The sequence below is a fragment of the Biomphalaria glabrata genome, chromosome 7 (genome assembly GCF_947242115.1).
Source record: "Biomphalaria glabrata chromosome 7, xgBioGlab47.1, whole genome shotgun sequence".
NCBI classification, from domain to species: domain Eukaryota; kingdom Metazoa; phylum Mollusca; class Gastropoda; family Planorbidae; genus Biomphalaria; species Biomphalaria glabrata.
Genome location: NC_074717.1, coordinates 3,029,365 through 3,049,536, shown reverse-complemented (window position 1 = coordinate 3,049,536; position 20,172 = coordinate 3,029,365). Strand labels below are relative to the sequence as shown.

The 20,172-nt window shown below is 37.3% G+C and overlaps 1 protein-coding gene across 1 annotated transcript; it reads left to right on the top strand.

Annotated features, from left to right (window-relative positions):
• On the top strand, window positions 1-14,440 carry LOC129927112 (uncharacterized). The gene is made up of 6 exons (XM_056034331.1): window positions 1-183; window positions 2,869-3,057; window positions 6,522-6,542; window positions 9,260-9,277; window positions 13,132-13,194; window positions 14,266-14,440. The coding sequence occupies exons 1-6, from the start codon at window positions 111-113 to the stop codon at window positions 14,403-14,405; spliced, it is 504 nt and encodes a 167-aa protein (XP_055890306.1). The 5' UTR covers window positions 1-110; the 3' UTR covers window positions 14,406-14,440.
• The last annotated feature ends 5,732 nt before the right edge of the window (window positions 14,441-20,172 follow it).

The following is a 20,172-nucleotide window of genomic DNA, read 5'->3' as shown; positions in this document are numbered from 1 at the left end:
ACGCTCTACGTAATTACGCCTCTAAGATGATTGCCAGAATCGATTACAAACCAAAAGCTGAGGCTTAAAAGACAGCCCGCTTCTGACACCACACAGATTCTTGCAACGTAATGCAGCTACATCACATCTACAATATGTTAGTTCAAAGTGTTGTACCCTTGCTTGTCTTGACCATTCTTTCGGGTAAGTCTGATTTATATTATATGCAATCTGCGCAAAACGTTGGCAATACTTAAAAGAAAAGGGAAACAGCTTTATCTCTAGAAGATTTAAATAATTTGAGGCAAAGTGTAGAATTCTATTGGAAGCCCCTTCCCGCGTGAATAGACTTCATAAAAATGAGTAATACTGTTCAGTAAGGTGACGCGTGTAGTCAGGAGAGAGGGGTGGGTTGAGGTGCAACCTACTACCCGAAACAAGATGTAGCAATTTTATGACTGTTGTTTTGCTTTATTTTTTTTTTATTGGATCAGAGACTTTAGTGTTTAACTTGTACTAGCCCCAGCGTTGGCAGTGTTCCGTTCATGTGAATGTTTCTATTGTGTTGTCTTTATGTGAGAAAAGAGTCCTTGTAATCATAACAGGTTTCCATAAGGATCAATAAAGCAGTTATTTGTCTTAGTCTTAGTCTTAGTCTTATGACTGGGAGGACCAGGTGGAAAAAAAAAAAAAAACTAGCAGAATTTAAAAAATCCTTTAAAAAAAAAAATCAAAGCGTGTCTAAACGGAACAACTCCGTCCTTAAGACTACATCTACCGATGTTTTAGTTATCTCCCTTATTCGATATCAAACAAAATAATTGATTAACTAATTGTGTATTTTTGTTATAGTGATTCGTGTTTTGTTAGGTACAATAAATAGTTGCTTAAAGTATCAACTTGATCGGAGAAATGCGTGAGAAAGAAATAGCATTGACCATTATTTAAGGGGACTTAAGGCAATCAATTTAGCCATATCTGTGAATACTGAAGTATAAGTGGAACGGCCAGCAACCCCCCTATTATGAAATATGCATAAACACGTCTTAGGCCATTCAGTGGTAGCTTTCAATTTACCAACACTATTACGCTTCTCCTCTTTATACGCACAATATTTTCTAATAAAACGGCCGTCCCGCGGAAGTTTGAATAAAAAACAAGCAATAGAAAAAAATAATACTTTAAAAAAAAAAAGTTTTTCCAAGGGAAGGAATCGGTAAATACTCCCATTTATCTGAAAATTACTGGGCTTATATCCCTTTATGGTTTATAAAACAAAATTAATTAAAATGGTACTAATTGATTTAATATTTGGTTAATTTTCGAATGGGAATAATTAAGTAAAAATTCAATTTGATCCGAGAATGGGAAGTGGAAGATAAAACTTGTCAAAATGTATTTAAAGGACTCTCTCCCTCTTTATATATATATATATATATATATATATATATATATATATATATATATATATATATATATATATATATATATATATATATATTTAAGGAGGGGCTTTTGCTGAACGGTAATCGCTTCGCTTCTGAAACTGGGTCCGGGCTTCTAAACCTGGTGAAGATTATGATTTTTTATTTCAGGATCTTCGGGCGCCTTTACATCATCTGCCCTATAAACCACAAGGTTTGATTATGAAAGGATAATTTTACTTACTTTTTAATATATATATATCTCATTTAGTAATATTAATTCTCCTTTTTTCGAAATCTAACAAAATAATAAATCACCAACAACTAATTAACTAATTGTTGTTGTTTTTTTTTTTTGGCGAGGGGGGGGGGGGGGTTGATTCATGTCTTGTCTGGTTAAATGAATAATTTTGCAAAATTTGATCCCAGATTCGTACACAGATTCTCACACATTCAATCTGCCAATATATTCCATGTGACAAATTTCTTTTTTATTTTCAATTGTTGATTTCAAAACAGAGGCTTACTTATAGTAAAACAGTTATAAATGCTACACACTATGTTTAACCGCTTTCTTTAGATTCCAATCTGTATAAAATTTTCTCCACACCCACACACACACAATCTCTCTCTCTCACACACATTTTCAAATGGATGTTTCGTGTTCTGTGCGTGAATCACTCACGTTCAACTGTGCGAATTCGTAGATGACATTTAGATGTGATGATATCAGTGTGGATGTAAGCGGACGAATTGGCAAATAAATAATTTTTTTCTCCTCTGCTATTAGCTACTAGCGATCGTTAAAATGAAATGGCTTAGTTGTTCTTGGCGCAAGTCAGGTAATAACAAGCGCGAGCACGTTGCCCTGCCTCATCGTGGCGCTCGCGTGGAAACGGCCATTAGAGGAAGTGACTAGGCTAAATGGGTAGCAAGTCTAGCAACACAAGACTCCCGTAGGGATGCCCACGGGTAGACGAGAGTCCACCCATTGCACGGGCGGGGTTGTAATAAAGTCCCCACAAACCTGTCACCAATCCATGCGCTGTTCCTCAAAGGGATCGTTACATAAATGGCGGGTCCTACACAGTTAGCTTGGTATATTGAAGGAAAATGGCAGAAGATCCCGGTGCATTCTCGGCCTTCGGCCGTGTATCTAGCCCACGTGTCGGGGGTCAAACGCATCGGTCAACAGCAATGCTATCTCCCAAACAGAACTGTGTGTTCACAGAGGTTTTTTTTTTTTACTGTTTGGCGTCCAAGCAGGTTTTTTTTCAAACTTAGGGCTCGAAGAGCCTTCGGCTCAGCCCTTAGACATCAACAAGGTAATGACAAGTTACAGTTTAGTCATAGAACTTACCATTGTGTAGTCATGACTTTGAATACATAGTCTATAGAAGAAAGCAAAGTAACAGTTTTTTAACAGTAGTATAATACTAGTGTTTACCTTTATATATTTACATAGTCAGTTCGACCGATGGGTGTTATTCTTCTGATTTCAAGCTGGTAGAAAGAAACTTAGTGGAAGAGCTATTGGCGGAGAGAAATTTGGACAAAGAGTATGCCTCTCTGGTTCTCAATGACAAAAGATATCTTGCGCTAAAATATGAGTTATACAAATTGGAACATTTTTTAAAAGATGATGCGTGGCACGGTAAGCAAGTATTTCTATGTTCAAATGATAAGTTAGTTTTTGTAGTAGTACTAGTAGTAATAGTAGTGGTAGTGGCAGTAGTGATGGTAGTGGTAGTAATATTAGTGGTGGTGGTGGAAGTGATAGTAATGGTAGTGGTGGTAGTGGTAGTAATGGCTGTGGAGGTTGTGGTGGTAGTGGTAGTAATGGTAGTGGTGGTAGTGGTATTAATGGTAATGATGGTAGTAGTGGTAGTGGTAGTAATGGTAGTGGTAGTGATAGTAGTGGTGGTAGTAATGGTAATGGTAGTAATGGTAGTGGTGGTGGTAATGGTAGTAATGGTAGTAGCGGTAATGGTAGTGTTGTTAATGGTAGTGGTGGTAGTGGCGGTAGTAATGGTAGTGGTAGTAATGGTAGTGGTAGTAATGGTAGTGGTAGTAGTAATGGTAGTGGTAGTAATGGTAGTGGTGGTAGTGGTAGTAATGGTAGTGGTGGTAGTGGTAGTGGTGGTAGTGGTAGAAGTTTTAGTGGTAGTAATGGTAGTGGCAATGGTAGAAATGGTTGTGGTAGTAATGATAGTGGTAGTGGTGGTGGTAGGGGTAGCAATGGTAGTGGTGGTAGTGGTAGTGGTGGTGGTAGTGGTAGTAATGGTAGTGGTAGTGGTGGTAGTGGTAGAAGTGGTGGTGGTAGTAATGGTAGTGGTGGTAGTGATGGTGGTAGTGGTGGTGGTGGTGGTAGTGGTAATGGTAATGATAGTAGTTGTGGTAGTGGTAATGGTAATGATAGTATTCGTTGTAATGTTGATGGTAGTAGTGGTGAAAGTGAAAATATTTCTAGAAGTGGTAATGTTAGTAGTGGTAGTGGTGGTAGAAAGATCTTCACTGTAATCAAATCTAGTACTTATTACACATATTAGAAATGAGTACTCGATACTTGGCCTTGCGCTATTTCGTCTGGGAATTTCGCGCTATTGTGTCGGCGCTAGTTTTTCCGCGATTTTTTGTCGGGTAAACAAAACCATAAAACAGAGCCCAAATGAAAAAAAAACAGATCTGGATTTAACCGAAGCTTGTCAATAAAAACAAAACAAAAACAAGCGCAAAAACTTAGAAATGTAAAGCTGAGTTTGAGAATTAAAAGCGACATGGAAATTGTTAGTGGCAAGAAATTGAACACTGTAAGTATAGGCAACAGAGAACCCTGTAGGAATGTGAAGACTGAGGCAGCAACAGAGAACCCTGTAGGAATGTGAAGACTGAGGCAGCAACAGAGAACCCTGTGGTAATGTGAAGACTGAGGCAGCAACAGAGAACCCTGTGGTAATGTGAAGACTGAGGCAGCAACAGAGAACCCTGTAGGAATGTGAAGACCGAGGTGGCAAAAGAGAACCCTGTAGGAATGTGAAGACTTAGGAGGCAACAGATAAGAATGCTAACACTTTCTCTCCTAACTGACGATACCAGCGTTGATGCCAACAGAATGTGGTAAATGATTACGGAGAGAAAGAGTTAAGTCTGTGGGACGTGAAACAAAGTCTGCTTTTGGATATTTCCCACGAATCCTTGCCTGAACACATTCTTATCAATTAACCAATCAATCAATGATATTTCAGGTCTACGTAATGCTGTTGTTAGTGTCATCAAGAAGACTATTTCTTCTGTAACATTCTTAAGCGTTGGTGCTAAATTTACCTCTTTTGCGTGAGACACGATCAAGTGATAAATAAGAATCCATTCACGCTTTAAAAGCCACTACTTTGAGAAGAACTTTCACTATTTGGCGGATCTCTACGGCTGCGTAAAACCAGTCAAGCTGCACATGTGTAATCAGTGTCTGATCCTCGCGTGTTTCTCATTTGTCTTTTCACTGTCGTCAATTATTCATCTGTTCTTTAGCAGTCTGTCCAACTTAACATAAAAGCTGCTGAACTGCAATCTCGGCGACATAATCAAAACTTGACCATGCTGAGGAACACTTCAGGGATGACATGCCAATTAAGGCAAAACTGCTGGCAGTTGGTGCTGCCTAGAATTTACAGTCAACAGACACACCGAGCAAAAAAAAAAACAACAACCCATATGTTTGGATTTTGGGAGTTATAAATTATTACAAAAACACAGATTTACATTTCGTATCTTGATTCGTTAGTTTCTATAGTAACGTCTCGCTTTTCGAGCAATAGTGATTGTCTGCATCCTAAGACGGTGCAAGAGCTGGAACGTGAAGAAAAATGTTTGCACCGTGCATGATAAGCGTTCACCGCGACGAGAAGCATTTGTCAAGTTATGGACAGCTTTGGCAGATTCAGTTGCAGTGTTTTGTTTGATTGACCGTAGAGAGGAACGGGCAGCCCGGATAAACTTAACAAAAAGTAGATTAAATAGTTTGTTCGCAAGTTTATTTTTTTATTTCATGAAACAATAGAGCCTATATTTATATATATATTCCTGATCCGAACATTGGCTTCAATATATTGCAACGAATCTCACTAACCAGGCTCTCTGCAAACTGCACTACACGAAACCACCAACTTAAAGAACTTGACAACTCAGGGCTCTAAAATAACGTAAAGGTGTAATGTGCAATAATCACAGCCAACACTGTACAATTGGCAGCACGTAACACAGGCTGTACAAATATTTCTTCGTGAGCAACCGTACCGACGTATCAACTCTTGCACAGGCCTTTCCGTCTCGTTCCGGGCTTGCACTGGGTTCAACTGTTCGGGACTGACTTCACACACTAGGCTCGTTGTGTTGGACTCGATCACAGACCAAGATCAAGACGCCGTTCGTCTCAACTGTACTTGACAGTACTCCGCACTGAACCGTCGTAATGCTCCGTACAGAACCACACCGCTGAACCACACTGAACTGTGCTGTATTGAACCGGACTGTAGTGAACCGTCTTGACTGTGACACCTCCGCTCTTTATATAGGGTCCCTACTAGCCTTCTAGAACCGGAGGAACATCGCTCGACCCATCTGGGTGGTCACTCGAATACATCCCTCATGACGATCATAAGCTCTAACACAGATCCTTCCCGAACTGTCTTGGCTGACCGTCGTAACTCGTCACGGTTGACCGCTCGTCTAGCGTTGGCCTAGGGCGATTTGCGTCGGCTGTCTACACCCCCCCCCCGCCCCCCGCCAGGTTTATAACACTATAGATATTGGAATACTATTTTTCAGTGCATTTAATGTCATATATGGATGAAGGGGGGGGATCCTGTTTTTTTTTCTCTTTAATTTTATTCTCCGTAACAAGAAAGTTGGTGCTACGACTGAGGCCATTATTGGCAGCTTGCACCCCCGCCCCCCCCCCCTAAAAAAAAATCCTGCGGGACGCCAATGTGTTCAGATCTAAACGGAATAGGCAGCAGAGAGATGAAGCGTCTTTTTTTTTTTCTTTCTTTAAAGTAGCCATTAAACACGGATGTAATTATATAATTAAAATTTTATATATTTTTTTTATTTCATGAAAAGAATGGATAAAGCAAGGTCATGGTATGTATTTACTTCACTCAGTGTGATATGTCTTACATATATATGTCAGGGATTTTGTTAAAACTATACCTCGTTTGCTCGGGCCCCTGACATTCAACATGCACCTTCGTGCTTACAATAAATAATGGACCTCATTCACCAATCGTAAACAAACAACATTTAGTCACGTGATCTTCTTGATAAAACAATGGGAAAAAAACTGTCACGTGACAACCATCATGAATTAAACATGAGATCGTAAATTATATAGAAGAGATAAAGCACTACGTGGCTAAATGTTGTTTGTTTACGGTTGGTGAATGAGGTCCATTGACTCGCTGTTAACAATCATAACAATGTAATTGTTTAATGATATGAATATAAGTTATAATGACGACACGAACTGATGGAGTAATATCATTGAGTTTAAAACATTCTAATATTGTGATTATATTAATTAAAACAATAATTCTGCACCTTGCTATCCTACAGCGCAACACATAAGTACGCACAACACTGGCCCCACTGCCGATAACAAACTCCAATGTAAGCTTGATAATCCCATAACTAGCTCCCTGTAGAGGCATGAGCAGAGACAAATAGAAAGGTCTAGTCTAATACGCTATGGCAGCGAAATAACTGCGAAATACAGTGATGCCTTTAATACTCGCCCTAAACAGGGGTACACAGACGAAAGAAACGTTAAACCATCACCCTAACAAAACCAAACCCTCCATAAGCATAAAAGCTAGGCAACAAAGAAAGTGCGTTCAAAAATTGTAGCCTACACCTAATAAACATTGGTGCTAGAATACCATGGCCTACACGCATGGACACTATATTTGTAATGGAGGCGCGGTGGTTTTGGCGCGAGATGTTTTGGCGCATGGGACGATTTTGGCGCCAGATATAATTTGAGGATGATTTAATAACCGCGTACATTTTATAACAATGTTTATTTCACTCTAGGATAATGTTGTATCTATTGTATGAATTCTAACACCATCCAGCGAATTGTTTTGTTTTTGTTTTGTTTTCTTTTTTTATAAAAGGTTTTGCTTATTTTATGAATATATAATAAGTCTGATTTCTGAATGGTAATGACATACTATCCCCTCTCCTTTATATATGTGAGTTCTGCTAAGCCAGCGGTTCTCAACCATTTAAGATCGTCGACCTCTTTATACAATTCCCTCTCTGCCGCGACCCCTTCTCCCCCCACACATACAGCAATAGAAGAGTAGACAATATCAATCCATATTTTCGATGGTCTTAGGCGACCCCTGGAAAATCCTCCATCGACCCCCCCAAGGGGGTCGCGATCCACAGGTTGAGAACCCCTGTGCTAAGCGCACTGGAGGACATTCTTGATTTCTTTCCAAAAGATTTTTTTTTAATTGACATCAGTTTAATATCCGAACAAGCGAATATACCTTTAAAAGATATAGTTTGAGAAATTGGGTAGGTGTGATTTGGGTGACACATGTCCCCTTGACGCAGGTTAAGTCAAACACGTGAAAACAAGACCAGCACCGAGCACTGGTCGTTGGCGTTATGCGCCTGGCGATCGTTTCCTTCGGATTTGTCATTACCTGTGACACCTATCCCGCCCCCTCTCCTCTGTGTACTTTTCGCTCCTTGTACATACTTTTTCCTCCACCCTTATTGTGCCATTATCGGTCCGATGCTGGCCCTATTGGTTTAGTAACAGAGATTTTCATTGGGGTTCAATAAGGGATAACACTTATTGTGCCATTATCGGTCCGATGCTGGCCCTATTGGTTTAGTAACAGAGATTTTCATTGGGGTTTAATAAGGGATAACACTTATTGTGCCATTATCGGTCCGATGCTGGCCCTAATGGTTTAGTAACTGAGATTTTCAATGGGGTTCAATTAGAGATAACACTTATTGTGCCATTTTCGGTCCGATGATGGCCCCAATGGTTTAGTAACAGAGATTTTCATTGGGGTTCAATAAGGGATAACATTTATTGTGCCATTATCGGTCCGATGCTGGCCCTAATGGTTTAGTAACTGAGATTTTCATTGGGGTTCAATTAGGGATAACACTTATTGTGCCATTATCGGTCCGATGCTGGCCCTAATGGTTTAGTAACAGAGATTTTCATTGGGGTTCAATTAGGGATAACACTTATTGTGCCATTATCGGTCCGATGTTGGCCCTAATGGTTTAGTAACAGAGATTTTCATTGGGGTTCAATAAGGGATAACACTTATTGTGACATTATCGGTCCGATGCTGGCCCTAATGGTTTAGTAACAGAGATTTTTATTGGGGTTCAATAAGGGATAACACTTATTGTGCCATTATCGGTCCGATGCTGGCCCTAATGGTTTAGTAACTGAGATTTTCATTGGGGTTCAATAAGGGATAACACTTATTGTGCCATTTTCGGTCCGATGCTGGCCCTAATGGTTTAGTAAGGTAAATTTTATTGGGTTTCCATTAGGGATTACCATTATTACCATTATTATGCCATTACCATGCAAATACCGGCTCCAATGGTTCAGTCATTAAATTTTGACTTACTTACTTAATCCTGCGCACTCCCAGGGGATCAATATCCGGCGTATGCATCTGTTAACAAAGGTCTGGAGCTTTTCCATAAAATTTTATTAAGGCTTAATTAGGTATAATTTTTATTGTTTTTCAATGCTGTAATTTAAAACAAATTCATTACTAATTTTTTGTTTTTTTTTCTGCTCTTTTTTTCAGGAAGAAGTGTATTTATAAGTATGAGATTTATAACCTTTTACATACTATCATACTGATAAATTAGATCTAGCAATAGAATTATTTTGACATAATTGTTTGGAAATTATAATGAATAATTGAATCAGTGCATGATCTATATATACATCTAGCTATAATGTCAACATATTTATACAATAATGGACATGTTATTTTATATTTTTGGGTTTGAACCCTAGAAAACAATACAATTTTTTGAAAGTACTAATAAGACTAGCATGCTCTGGTCATTCATTCTTAAATCAAACTTACATACACAAGTAACACATTTTTTAAAAATCTTTTATTCATGCAATAATTAACCAACAAAAAAGACAAATATAACAGTACAAATGAGATGAAGACAGCATTTTCATTCTACCTATAATATAACATACAGGTTGACTTCAAGACTGGTGGCAATAATTTCAATATCAGTAAAGTGATCATATTTTGACTTCCATGCAGCAGCTGGAACAAACAAACAAACAAAAAAATATTATAGTCATGTAATAAAACTACCTTCAAGCTATATTAATAATAAAAAGAATCTAACAATTAAACATCAGAAGACCTTACATTCATTTATGTGGACATACTATTTAATGGATATATTTCCATGATAAGTGGTGCTAAAAAATTAGGTTGCTTCTAAAGCCTATTAAGTAACACAAAAATTAATGGTATTTCAAAATTTGGAGTTCAATCTTCTCCTTAAATTAAATGTTATGAATCGGTGTCAGCAAATGTGGCATTGGTATTTGACTATGCTAAAAGTGCAATGGCAGACTAGATCTAGCTAGGCTTCAATTCATTCAATATTATATTTTGTCCAATTTATTTATATTAACTTTATTAATGGCAATGGCAGACTAGATCTAGCTAGGCTTCAATTTATTCAATATTATATTTTGTCCAATTTATTTATATTAACTTTATCAATGGCAATGGCAGACTAGATCTAGCTAGGCTTCAATTTATTCAATATTATATTTTGTCCAATTTATTTATATTAACTTTATCAATGGCAATGGCAGACTAGATCTAGCTAGGCTTCAATTCATTCAATATTATATTTTGTCCAATTTATTTATATTAACTTTATCAATGGCAATGGCAGACTAGATATAGCTAGGCTTCAATTCATTCAATATTATATTTTGTCCAATTTATTTATATTAACTTTATCAATGGCAATGGCAGACTAGATATAGCTAGACTTCAATTCATTCAATATTATATTTTGTCCAATTTATTTATATTAACTTTATCAATGGCAATGGCAGACTAGATATAGCTAGGCTTCAATTCATTCAATATTATATTTTGTCCAATTTATTTATATTAATTTTATCACAGGCTCTTAATAATACAACTATATTCTGTTGAAAGTATAGTTCAATGGTAATTTTCAAAATAAGTTGGCTGAAAAGTTATTCTAGAGTTAAGATACACAATGATCAAAGTGAAACTTTAAAAAAAACAAAAACTGAAGATACAAAACCAGCATATTTCAAATTTAAGATAGCATTTATTTATTTACATTTAATTTATTCCATCTCATTAACACTTTTCTTTCAGATTGGCGATCATATATCTAAAAACACAAACTCATTCTTCTTACCTTCTTGAGCAGGCTTCCCTTAAAGAAAAATGTGGCGATCTGTTTAAAAAAAAAAAAAAAAAAAAAAACTAAAAAATATTGTTTAAAGAATGCAAAGAAAAATAATATTACAATAGAGGCCAAACACAAAATGTTTATGGTATGGTTTACAAGAAGGATTGTTGCTATATAAGGGCATTAGGTCAAAAACAATTGTATATATTTTCATTGTATACATGTTCGTATTAATTTTTTAATGCAAATTAATAATGAACTTAGATCTCAGCGAAATGACAAAAAGCTGGAGATATAGGTCTCGACCATTGTTTCATAAGATAAACATTTATTTACATTTTTAAAATTTAATTAAATTAATCTCATTAAAATTTTCTTTGAGAAAAAAAAAGGGGGGGGGGTCTCTGATCAGTAATCATAAAGAAAAATGTATTCTTCGTACCTTTTTGATCAGGCTTCCTCATGAAAAGATATTGAACAGCATCTGTAGTGCATACATAGACCATTCGTATTATCAGATGCCCTTAAAGAAAACTGACATTCAAAAACAAATGCAGACAAAATATAATTACAACAAGTTTACAAAGACAGTGTGTGTGGAAACACAAACTGAAAATCGGCCCCCGAAGTGGTCCACCCAGGCAGGCTTCAATATTTTCAGAAAGAACATCCGAATGAAATTATATCAAAGACAAATGACAGATAAGAATGGAGAAAGAACATTGACAGATCTTGTGTAGTGCCCCAGCGGTCAGCAGATCAAAGGATAGTTGAAAGTGAATGTAAAGTTAGATGTGAACCTGGCCTAACATGTCTTTTAATTGATCTAATTGTTTTGTAAAGGCTCAATCTCTTATTCGAATCCTCAAGAAAAGAAACACCCCCTTAGTTCAAAGACTAAAAGGCATAAGAAAATGTAGTTTACAGTGATGCCCAACACAATTCAATCTGCGGGCCATTTTTTTTTCCAACACCAGTGTCGCGGGCCAAATGATGGAAAAGATACAAAAGCTTAATGAAATTGACCTAAAACTATTTTATTTCAAACCCGAGGAGCTAGTACTTACATTGAATTATTGAGATATTTGAATTTTCTCTTTACACTTTAAAAAAAAGGCGTAAGTTCTGTTCATATTTTATTTTTTTGAAACAGCCACACTTTCTTTATAAAAACAAACATGTTGGCTAGCAATGGTATCATGTTCTACAAAAACTTAAAGACACGTTCACTTTGCCTTGTAGATTCTATAGCCCTATCTCATGAACGCACAAATGTTAAACGCCTTGGTAGTAATCCATTAGAAAAAATGCGAGGACTCTAACGTAGGTAAAGATACATTTTTTTGGGGGGAGGGGGGTGTCTATATCTTGTGCCGACGTTTCGGTGGGCCGGATGGAAGCACATCGCGGGCCGGATCTGGCCCGCGGGCCGTAGTTTGGGCATCACTGGTTTACAAGATTAATAATTTTTTAAAATTATGTCTATTTTATAATGCATACTAAATAGTTTTTTCTCTTTAAAAAAATAGTAAACATTTGTTCGTAAATGTAGTTCTTAGTATAACAGAACTTACATAAATTAATAATATAAATATAAAAACAAAATTTTTTGACAAAAAATCTACACCCGTTTGCATAAATGTTTTAAAAATATTGCAAAGTTATGGAACACTCACCTAAAGGAAAAATTTAATATTTTTTTTTTTTTTTACGAAATGTTTTTTTTTTTCGAGGAATTAGAGATTGATCCTTTACAAATCAATTAGATCAATTCGATATTCATTATTGGACATCAGTTGGGCCAGGTTCACATTTAACTTCACATTCACTTTCACCTATCCTTTAGTTTGCTGGACAGCTGGGGCACCACACAAGATCTGTCAACCTTCTTTCTCCATTCTTCTCTGTCATTTGTCATTGATCGAATTTAATTCTGATGTTCTCTCTGAAAAATATCGATACCCGCCTTTTAACCTGCCTGGGCGGACCACTTCGGTGGCCGCTTTTAAGTTTGTTTCCACACAAACTGTCTTTGTAAACTTTTTTTTTTTTTTGGTGTATTTTACTGTACTAGATTAAGACAACACGTGGGCAAGGTGGAGTGTGTGCTTATGTACTTTTAAAATATAAGTAATGAACATTATATATATATATATATATATATATATATATATATATATATATATATATATATATATATATATTATAATATGATCAATATCTGAATTTCTCTTCACAGGACCCGGAAAGAGGTCACTGGAAAACCTGAACGAATCCACATCAAGCCAATCAACTAAAAGAGGTTATTATTTAGTTTAAAGGTCATGAGGTCATATCCGGTTAGTTTGTATTACGAGGGATAGTAAATTACAAAGATAGAGTTTCGTGGAATCAACCCCCCCCCCCCCCCCCCCCCCAAAAAAAAAAAATAAAAAAATGTGTCTTTGCGAATAATTAATAAAAAAAAAAGTCAAAAGTCAACACTTGGACTTAAAGCGGCTCTGAGGATATTTGAGAATTCCTCCAGACGCCAAAGATTTGGTACAGTCAAGGGACATAAATTGGAAGAAAATAAAAAAAAAATACTTTAAAAAAAAAAGCATAATTAAAATGTTTGTTTAAAAATGTTTTGTTTGTAAAATGTTTTACATGTTTCGGATGTTCCTTCAGAGTTGAAGATAATTACTTCCTAGTCCAAACCTCCCGCAGGACGACGGGGGATGGGAGCGGGCAGGGTTTGAACCCAGGACTATCGATAAGTCCGAACGACAGTCCAGCGCGAAAACCGCACGACCAATTTGGATCAGTCATGTAATTAAATTTTGTAATAGATCTTGACTAACAATAACAAATCTCTGCTATTACAAATATTTGTACCCACAGTTTTCTTCTAGATTTAAAAGGCTTATCATGGGAATATTATACATTGTAGTAGATATATACATTCGATTAGCTTAGCCATTTTCACAGCAAAATGGGGAGAATGGGGCAGGGTAAAAAAAAACAAATTCTCTTTTTTTTAAATCAGAGACCCATTAGTTATTAATAAACAATCACTCTATAGCAGGGGTTCTCAACCTGTGGATCGATTGACCATTTGCCAGGAGTCGCTTAAGACCATTGAAAATATGGACTGTTATTGCCTACTCTTCTATTGCTGTATGTGTGTGTGTGTCAGGGGGGGGGGGGTCGCGGCAGAGTTGGGGGGGGGGGGTGTAAAAAGGGGTCGCCGAGCTTAAAAGGTTGAGAACCGCTGCTCGACAGACTTAGACTCTTTAGGAGGTATGGTCGTTTTAAAATGTATTTTTATGTCTTTCTTGAAACTATTGTTGTTGCCAATCTTAGACATAAATTTTCCTTTTTTTTTTTTCAGGGGTTAAAAAACGCCACTGGCAAAGAAATCTAGAAAGTTCTAGTGGTCAAGCGAAGTTCGTGTCCAAAGCGTCATTCGCAGTTATTGTTCTTGGTCTTCTTGTCCAACTATTCAAGCGCAGACAACTACATTTGTATTAATTCAACTGAAAAAAAGACTTTTTGTTTCATGAAAATTATTTTTTTTAGAGTTTTTCTTTTTAGCGGTCCCGAAAAGAGAATAGATAATGTCAGTTTTGTGAAGTCTGTCTGTCTGTCCGTCCTTCATAAATAATACTTTTTTTTTATTAAAAAAAGCGTATACAAGGTATAATTGTATCAATTAGTTAAGATCAGTAAATGTAATTAAATGATGAATGTGTTGATACAAATAACAGTATGTCTGTGCGATTAGATATATTTGTACCAATTGTTTTCTGTAGCACAGAGTCCTGCTTGTAGCTTTCTCAATACGCTATGATCAGTTGCAAAAATGGAAAGGAAAAGGGGGGGGGGCAGAAAGAAAGGAATAACTGGGTGAATTTTGCCGTAATCGCTTTTGAAAGCATTTTTTTTAAATCCATTTTTGGTGCTAAAAGCTATTAAAATAATTTTTCGTCAAAAGACTGGAAACCTTAATAAAAAAAAAGTAACAAAAATTATGGGGAATGATATGACCAAATTAATATGCGAGCATTACGATTTGCAGGATTTATACAATAAAAAAAGTGTCAGACCAAAAAATATCATAAATAAAAAAAGAGTACATAAATAGTCAGATAGTTTTAATAATAAGAGAACCAATACTAACCTAAAGAGATGTCTACAAGCGAGACATGAGAACCACGGGCATCGACCAAAGTATGTGGGAAGAGATAGCCCTAGACCGGACAGCATGGAGACAGACTGTACGTTCTGGTACGAACTTCGCCGAGTGCAAAAGAATCGAAGCTGCATCAGTCAAGAGAAAGAAGAAGAAAGCTGCCCTGTCAACTAGCCCTAAGTCATATGCATAAACATGCACGAACTGTGGCAAACTCTGCCGCTCTAGAGTCGTCTTGATCAGTCAAACCAGATTCTGCCCCGTGTCAAGACGAAACCAAAGCCATGGGCGCATGAATTGTTTTCCGAGACAGAAGGAGCTATATAATTTAAAGTTAAGGCGGATATATTTGGGGGAGGGAGAGAATAGTGAAAGTTGAATAGACGGGGCGGTCAAAGTTATGAGTAGAAAAAAAACAAGGAATGGGGTACATGGCAAAATTAACAATATAGAGCCTGTAACCAAATAAAACGGGCGTATCCGGTGGGTAATGCTAGTAATATATAATAATATTAGCTGGGTGGACTCAGGGACGCCCAAAGATCCCGAAATGAGAAATCTCAGTCTTCAACAAGATTCGAGCCCGGGTCCCCCGATTCGGAAGCCTAGCGCTTTACCGCTCAGCCTGCGCGCCTCTTTGCAACACCAGTACACAACATGATCTGAGTTAACTCTTTCTCTCCGTAATTGTTTACCACATTCTGGTGGAATCAACGCTGGTATCGTCAGTTAGGAGAGAAAGAGTTAATATATATTTTGATGGAAGATTTGTTTTATTGTTAGCCTAACCTGGTTTATGAAATAAATGCTTGGACCCCGAGTGTCTCAAAGTTCAGTGGTTTGTGTAATAACGAGAAGAAATCTACGTCAGGTTACTACAATGTATTCAATCTTCGACGCCCACTGTTCCATACAAAAACAAAGGGAATGGCCATAACAGCGCTTCGCTATCCTGATGATTGGGACCTACTAACTCTCCAGCTCGAGGTCGAGGAATTTGCATACGCTGCCGCTTCTTTTTGGGAAGCGTGGTCGAGAGGCTAAGTGCGCTTGAACTTGGCTTGTCTTGGCTACCTAGAAGGGAGCTCGAGATTCAACACCCGTCTCGGGCAGAGTTTGTGTTTACTGAGCGCCCTTAAAGGCAGCACGGAAAACCAACTCCTAGATACCCCCTCCCCCCCACTGGTCCACAAATGAGATTGGACCAAAGCGCTCTGAGCATGCTATAAGCATGAAAGTAGCGCTATATAAAAGCTATAATAATAATAATGTTGCAGAAGTCACCCAATAAAACCTACCCGGCCCAAAAAAGATCGCTGCGAATAGACACCTCCTTAACATGGTAGACCACTTCCATATCTGGGAAGCATAGGCTCAGACGCCTCCAGGCTAGAGTTTGGCGGAATTAAATCGCTCCACCTGCATCCACACACAAAAATCAGTGTCTACCAAAGAAGTGGTTCTCTCAATCCTTCTATATGGTAGTGACTTGGGTATTATATAAAAAAAAACTACTAGGGACTACTTCAACGTTCAAGTAAAGATTCTTGCGCTTCATTATGGGCGTTCAATGGCAAGACCGCACTACAAACAGCGATGTCCTTGCGCGGCATGAAAAGTGTAGAGGGACTTCTTATGGTCTGACACTTACGCTGGGCAGGGCACGTATCCCTTATGGGGGACGAACGTATGCCAAAAGCAGTTGTTGTTTTTTTTTTTGTGAGCTAAAAGGTGGTCGACGTAAAAGAGGTGCCCAACGGAAACACTTTTAGGATCAGCTTAGGTGCCAACTTGCTTTAACTGAAATAGAAGGGAGTCCCTGGTTGCAGGCGGCTTCAGGACGAGACAGCTGGAGGTCACTTACAAAAGCTGCCGATACACAATTTGAGACAAGAAAATCTGCTGCCGAGGACAGACGTAAACGGCGAAAAGAAAATCTAAATCAACCATCGGCGGACAATGATATACCTGTGTCGGTTGTGGTAAAGTATGTAGGTCACAGCTGGGGCTGCGTAGCCACGGGAAATGCTGCTTTCCTCATTAATCTTCGGATTCCAAAACAAGCCAAATTATCATTAGGTCATCGAGTGTCTCTGAGTTATGTGTTTTATATAATGGATATTTGGCCCTCGAGCGTATACGAGTTTAGTGTTTTATGTAATAAATATTTAGTCCTCGACTGTCTTCGACGACCTAAACAGATGAGTCGACAAATTGCGTTTCGACTTGTGGTAGGAAGAAATGAGCTGGTCGTAGCGACCTCGAGAGGACAAGATGACCCAAGCTGTTCAATGAGGTTCATTTGTAGATAATTTTATTCTTTATTCTCTCACACGCGGGGGATAACGTTCAAATCCGCCAGTTCCTCTTCTAGCCATTGCATTTCCGTCGCATACAATGTTTGTTGGCAACCATCGGTCCTATGAGCTAATGATAGAAGCAAGTAAATACTGTTATAATAATGTGATTGAAAAGATTCTTTATTTAAATAACTCACATTGAAATGAACCAGACTCAACTCCATTAGAAAAATTCATTTTGAACACTGTTTTCTCGTCAATAAAAAAAATTATCATTTTGTTTTGGTGTAATGCAGAAACTGAAACACAAAATTGCATATGGATAGCAGCTTACTTTCTAGTAGCTCTTTGGTCATTTTCTCCACCAGTTGACTTATTTGATAGTGCAGTGAACTATATTTATGGTAATTTACTATAGCATTTCTATATCCTTTAATGTTATGCGTTGCAAATTTCAAATCCGCCAGTTCCTCCTCTAACCATTAGAAGTAGTTAATTATTACTGTTATTCTAATGATCCTTTTTTAAAATAAATCACATTGAAATGACCAGACTCAACTCAAGCGCATGCTCTTGGGAACCAATATGCAAGACATGCATTTTTTTCACTGTTTCCTCGTTGATTTTTTTAAAAATAATATAATTTATTATAAAACTTTTGTTTTTTTTATTATAAAACATACAAAATGCTTTTCCATTGTTTAGTTTTTAGCGGCCTCGAAAGAAAAAAAGACGCTACTAGTTTTTTGTGAAATGCCTGTCCGTCCGTCCGTCCGTCCCGTTTAGATCTCGTAAACTAGAAAAGATATTGAAAATCCGACATCATAATATTTTAAACCAGTGACGCTCAACCCACTTCAACCTTCGGGCCATTTTAATTTCCGACACTCGTGTCGCGGGCCACGTGACCGAAAAGATACAAAAACAAGAAATTGACCTGAAACTATTTCATGAGAAACCCGTGGATCTAGTATTTACATTATTTAATGGGATGTTTTAAGTTCATCTTTTAATTACACGTCTAAAAATGTAAAACACTGCAATCATCTATATTCTTCGAAGATATTGCAATTATTATAATCGTTCAACAGGAATAATTAAGTACAAATATTAGAGTCTTACAATCTCACCTAAACGCAATGTAATGTATTGTCTAATTACTTTTGTAAATGGTAAAGTTTATTACTTTACTAGAATTACATTAAACAGCTTAACAGCCACAGCTGCGACTTGCATATTTTGCCACATTAATTGTCTGCCGGTGGTCAATCTAGATTTTCTTTTATTTTGGTCTCAAATGTTTATCCTGCGGTATGATTTCCTCACAAACGACTTTATAAACAAAATTGTCTTGGATAGGAATTGACTGCCACCAGGACTTAATTAACCCTTTGTTAGAGTTTGGGTTTTTAAAATAATGTCTCCCACCCGCTCAAAGTTCTAGGTTCGCTAGGGGAATGGAAAGGCCAACTCTCTTTCCTTCTCTCTTCTTTCTCTTTTTTTATTTTTCTCTCTTTTCATACCTCTCTCTCGTCGTCTATCTCTTCTAAACTCTTCTCTTTCTCCTTCTTTCACATCCTTAATACTCTCACTCTCTTGTTCTCCTCCTTTTTTTTTCTCACTCTATTTTGTTACTCCTTCCCTCTCTCTATCTTTTTCATTCCCTCTCCTTTTTCTCTCTTTCTCTTCTTTTTCTTTAACATTGTCTTGATAATAGATGTACACATTTCATGTATTTAATAGGTCAAACTCTTGAGCCCCATAAGGTAAAGTTTGTTTTTTTTCACGGGTTATTTTATTTAACCTCCAATAGACACACAATATAAGCAAAGCAGAGACCATTTGAGATGCTTGACTTTGGAAGCATTTGATTGGCAATGATTGGAAAAATCAGCAACTGGTGACCCTTGTGGCCACATTGTTCCGACCATAAACAATGTCCAGGCTTTTATCTCGATGTTTGAGATGGACCATAGTCGTTCTAGGACAGAATGAGGACAACTAAGTATCAAATCAAACTTACCCAAAAGGATAATAGAAAGAAACCGGAGTAGCAACCTTTGGGCAATCATGTTGCTGATGTGTTGTAGCTGCGTTGAGTTACAAGCATGTGTGTGGTGTCAGAAACGAGCTTCCTTTCAGTGTGAGATGTGTATGAATGTTACGAGTTCTGGGAGTGAGACATATACACTAAACATATACACTAGACCAGGGGTGGGCAAATTACGGCTCGCGGGCCACATGCGGCCCGCCGAAGTGTTTTATGCGGCCCGCCGACGCCTAAAGAAATCAGGTGTTCGCATACATTACACATATAAAAATGCAAATATGTTTAAATAAATAATTGTAAATTTATTCCTTATCATGAAGAGGCTAAAGAAACATTGTCTTTAAACGTCATTCTAAAAAGTTTAAAGTAAACGAAGATTATTCTTAATGGCAATATTTCGAAACATTCAGTCAAAGACAAACACAGGCCAGTATTTATTCCATTCTATCACAAACTGTGTTGAAAGTGATGGGTCGGCTTGTACAAGATGGCAAGATGACTAAGAAAAACAGGCTTTTTAATAAAATAAAGCATTGAATATCAAATTGATTTCTCAATGATCTTATTATTGGCACAGGGCCAGCCTTAGGCATAGACAAACTGCTTAGGGTCACCAATTGGTGAGGGCCTTCTACTATATATACACATACTACATATGCCTGTGTAGTATATTAGAGAAGAAATATCGAAACGTGTCATCAATGTTATTGTTGAAGTACAATAGGTTTTTAATAAATTTAATAATTTTACTTTTTA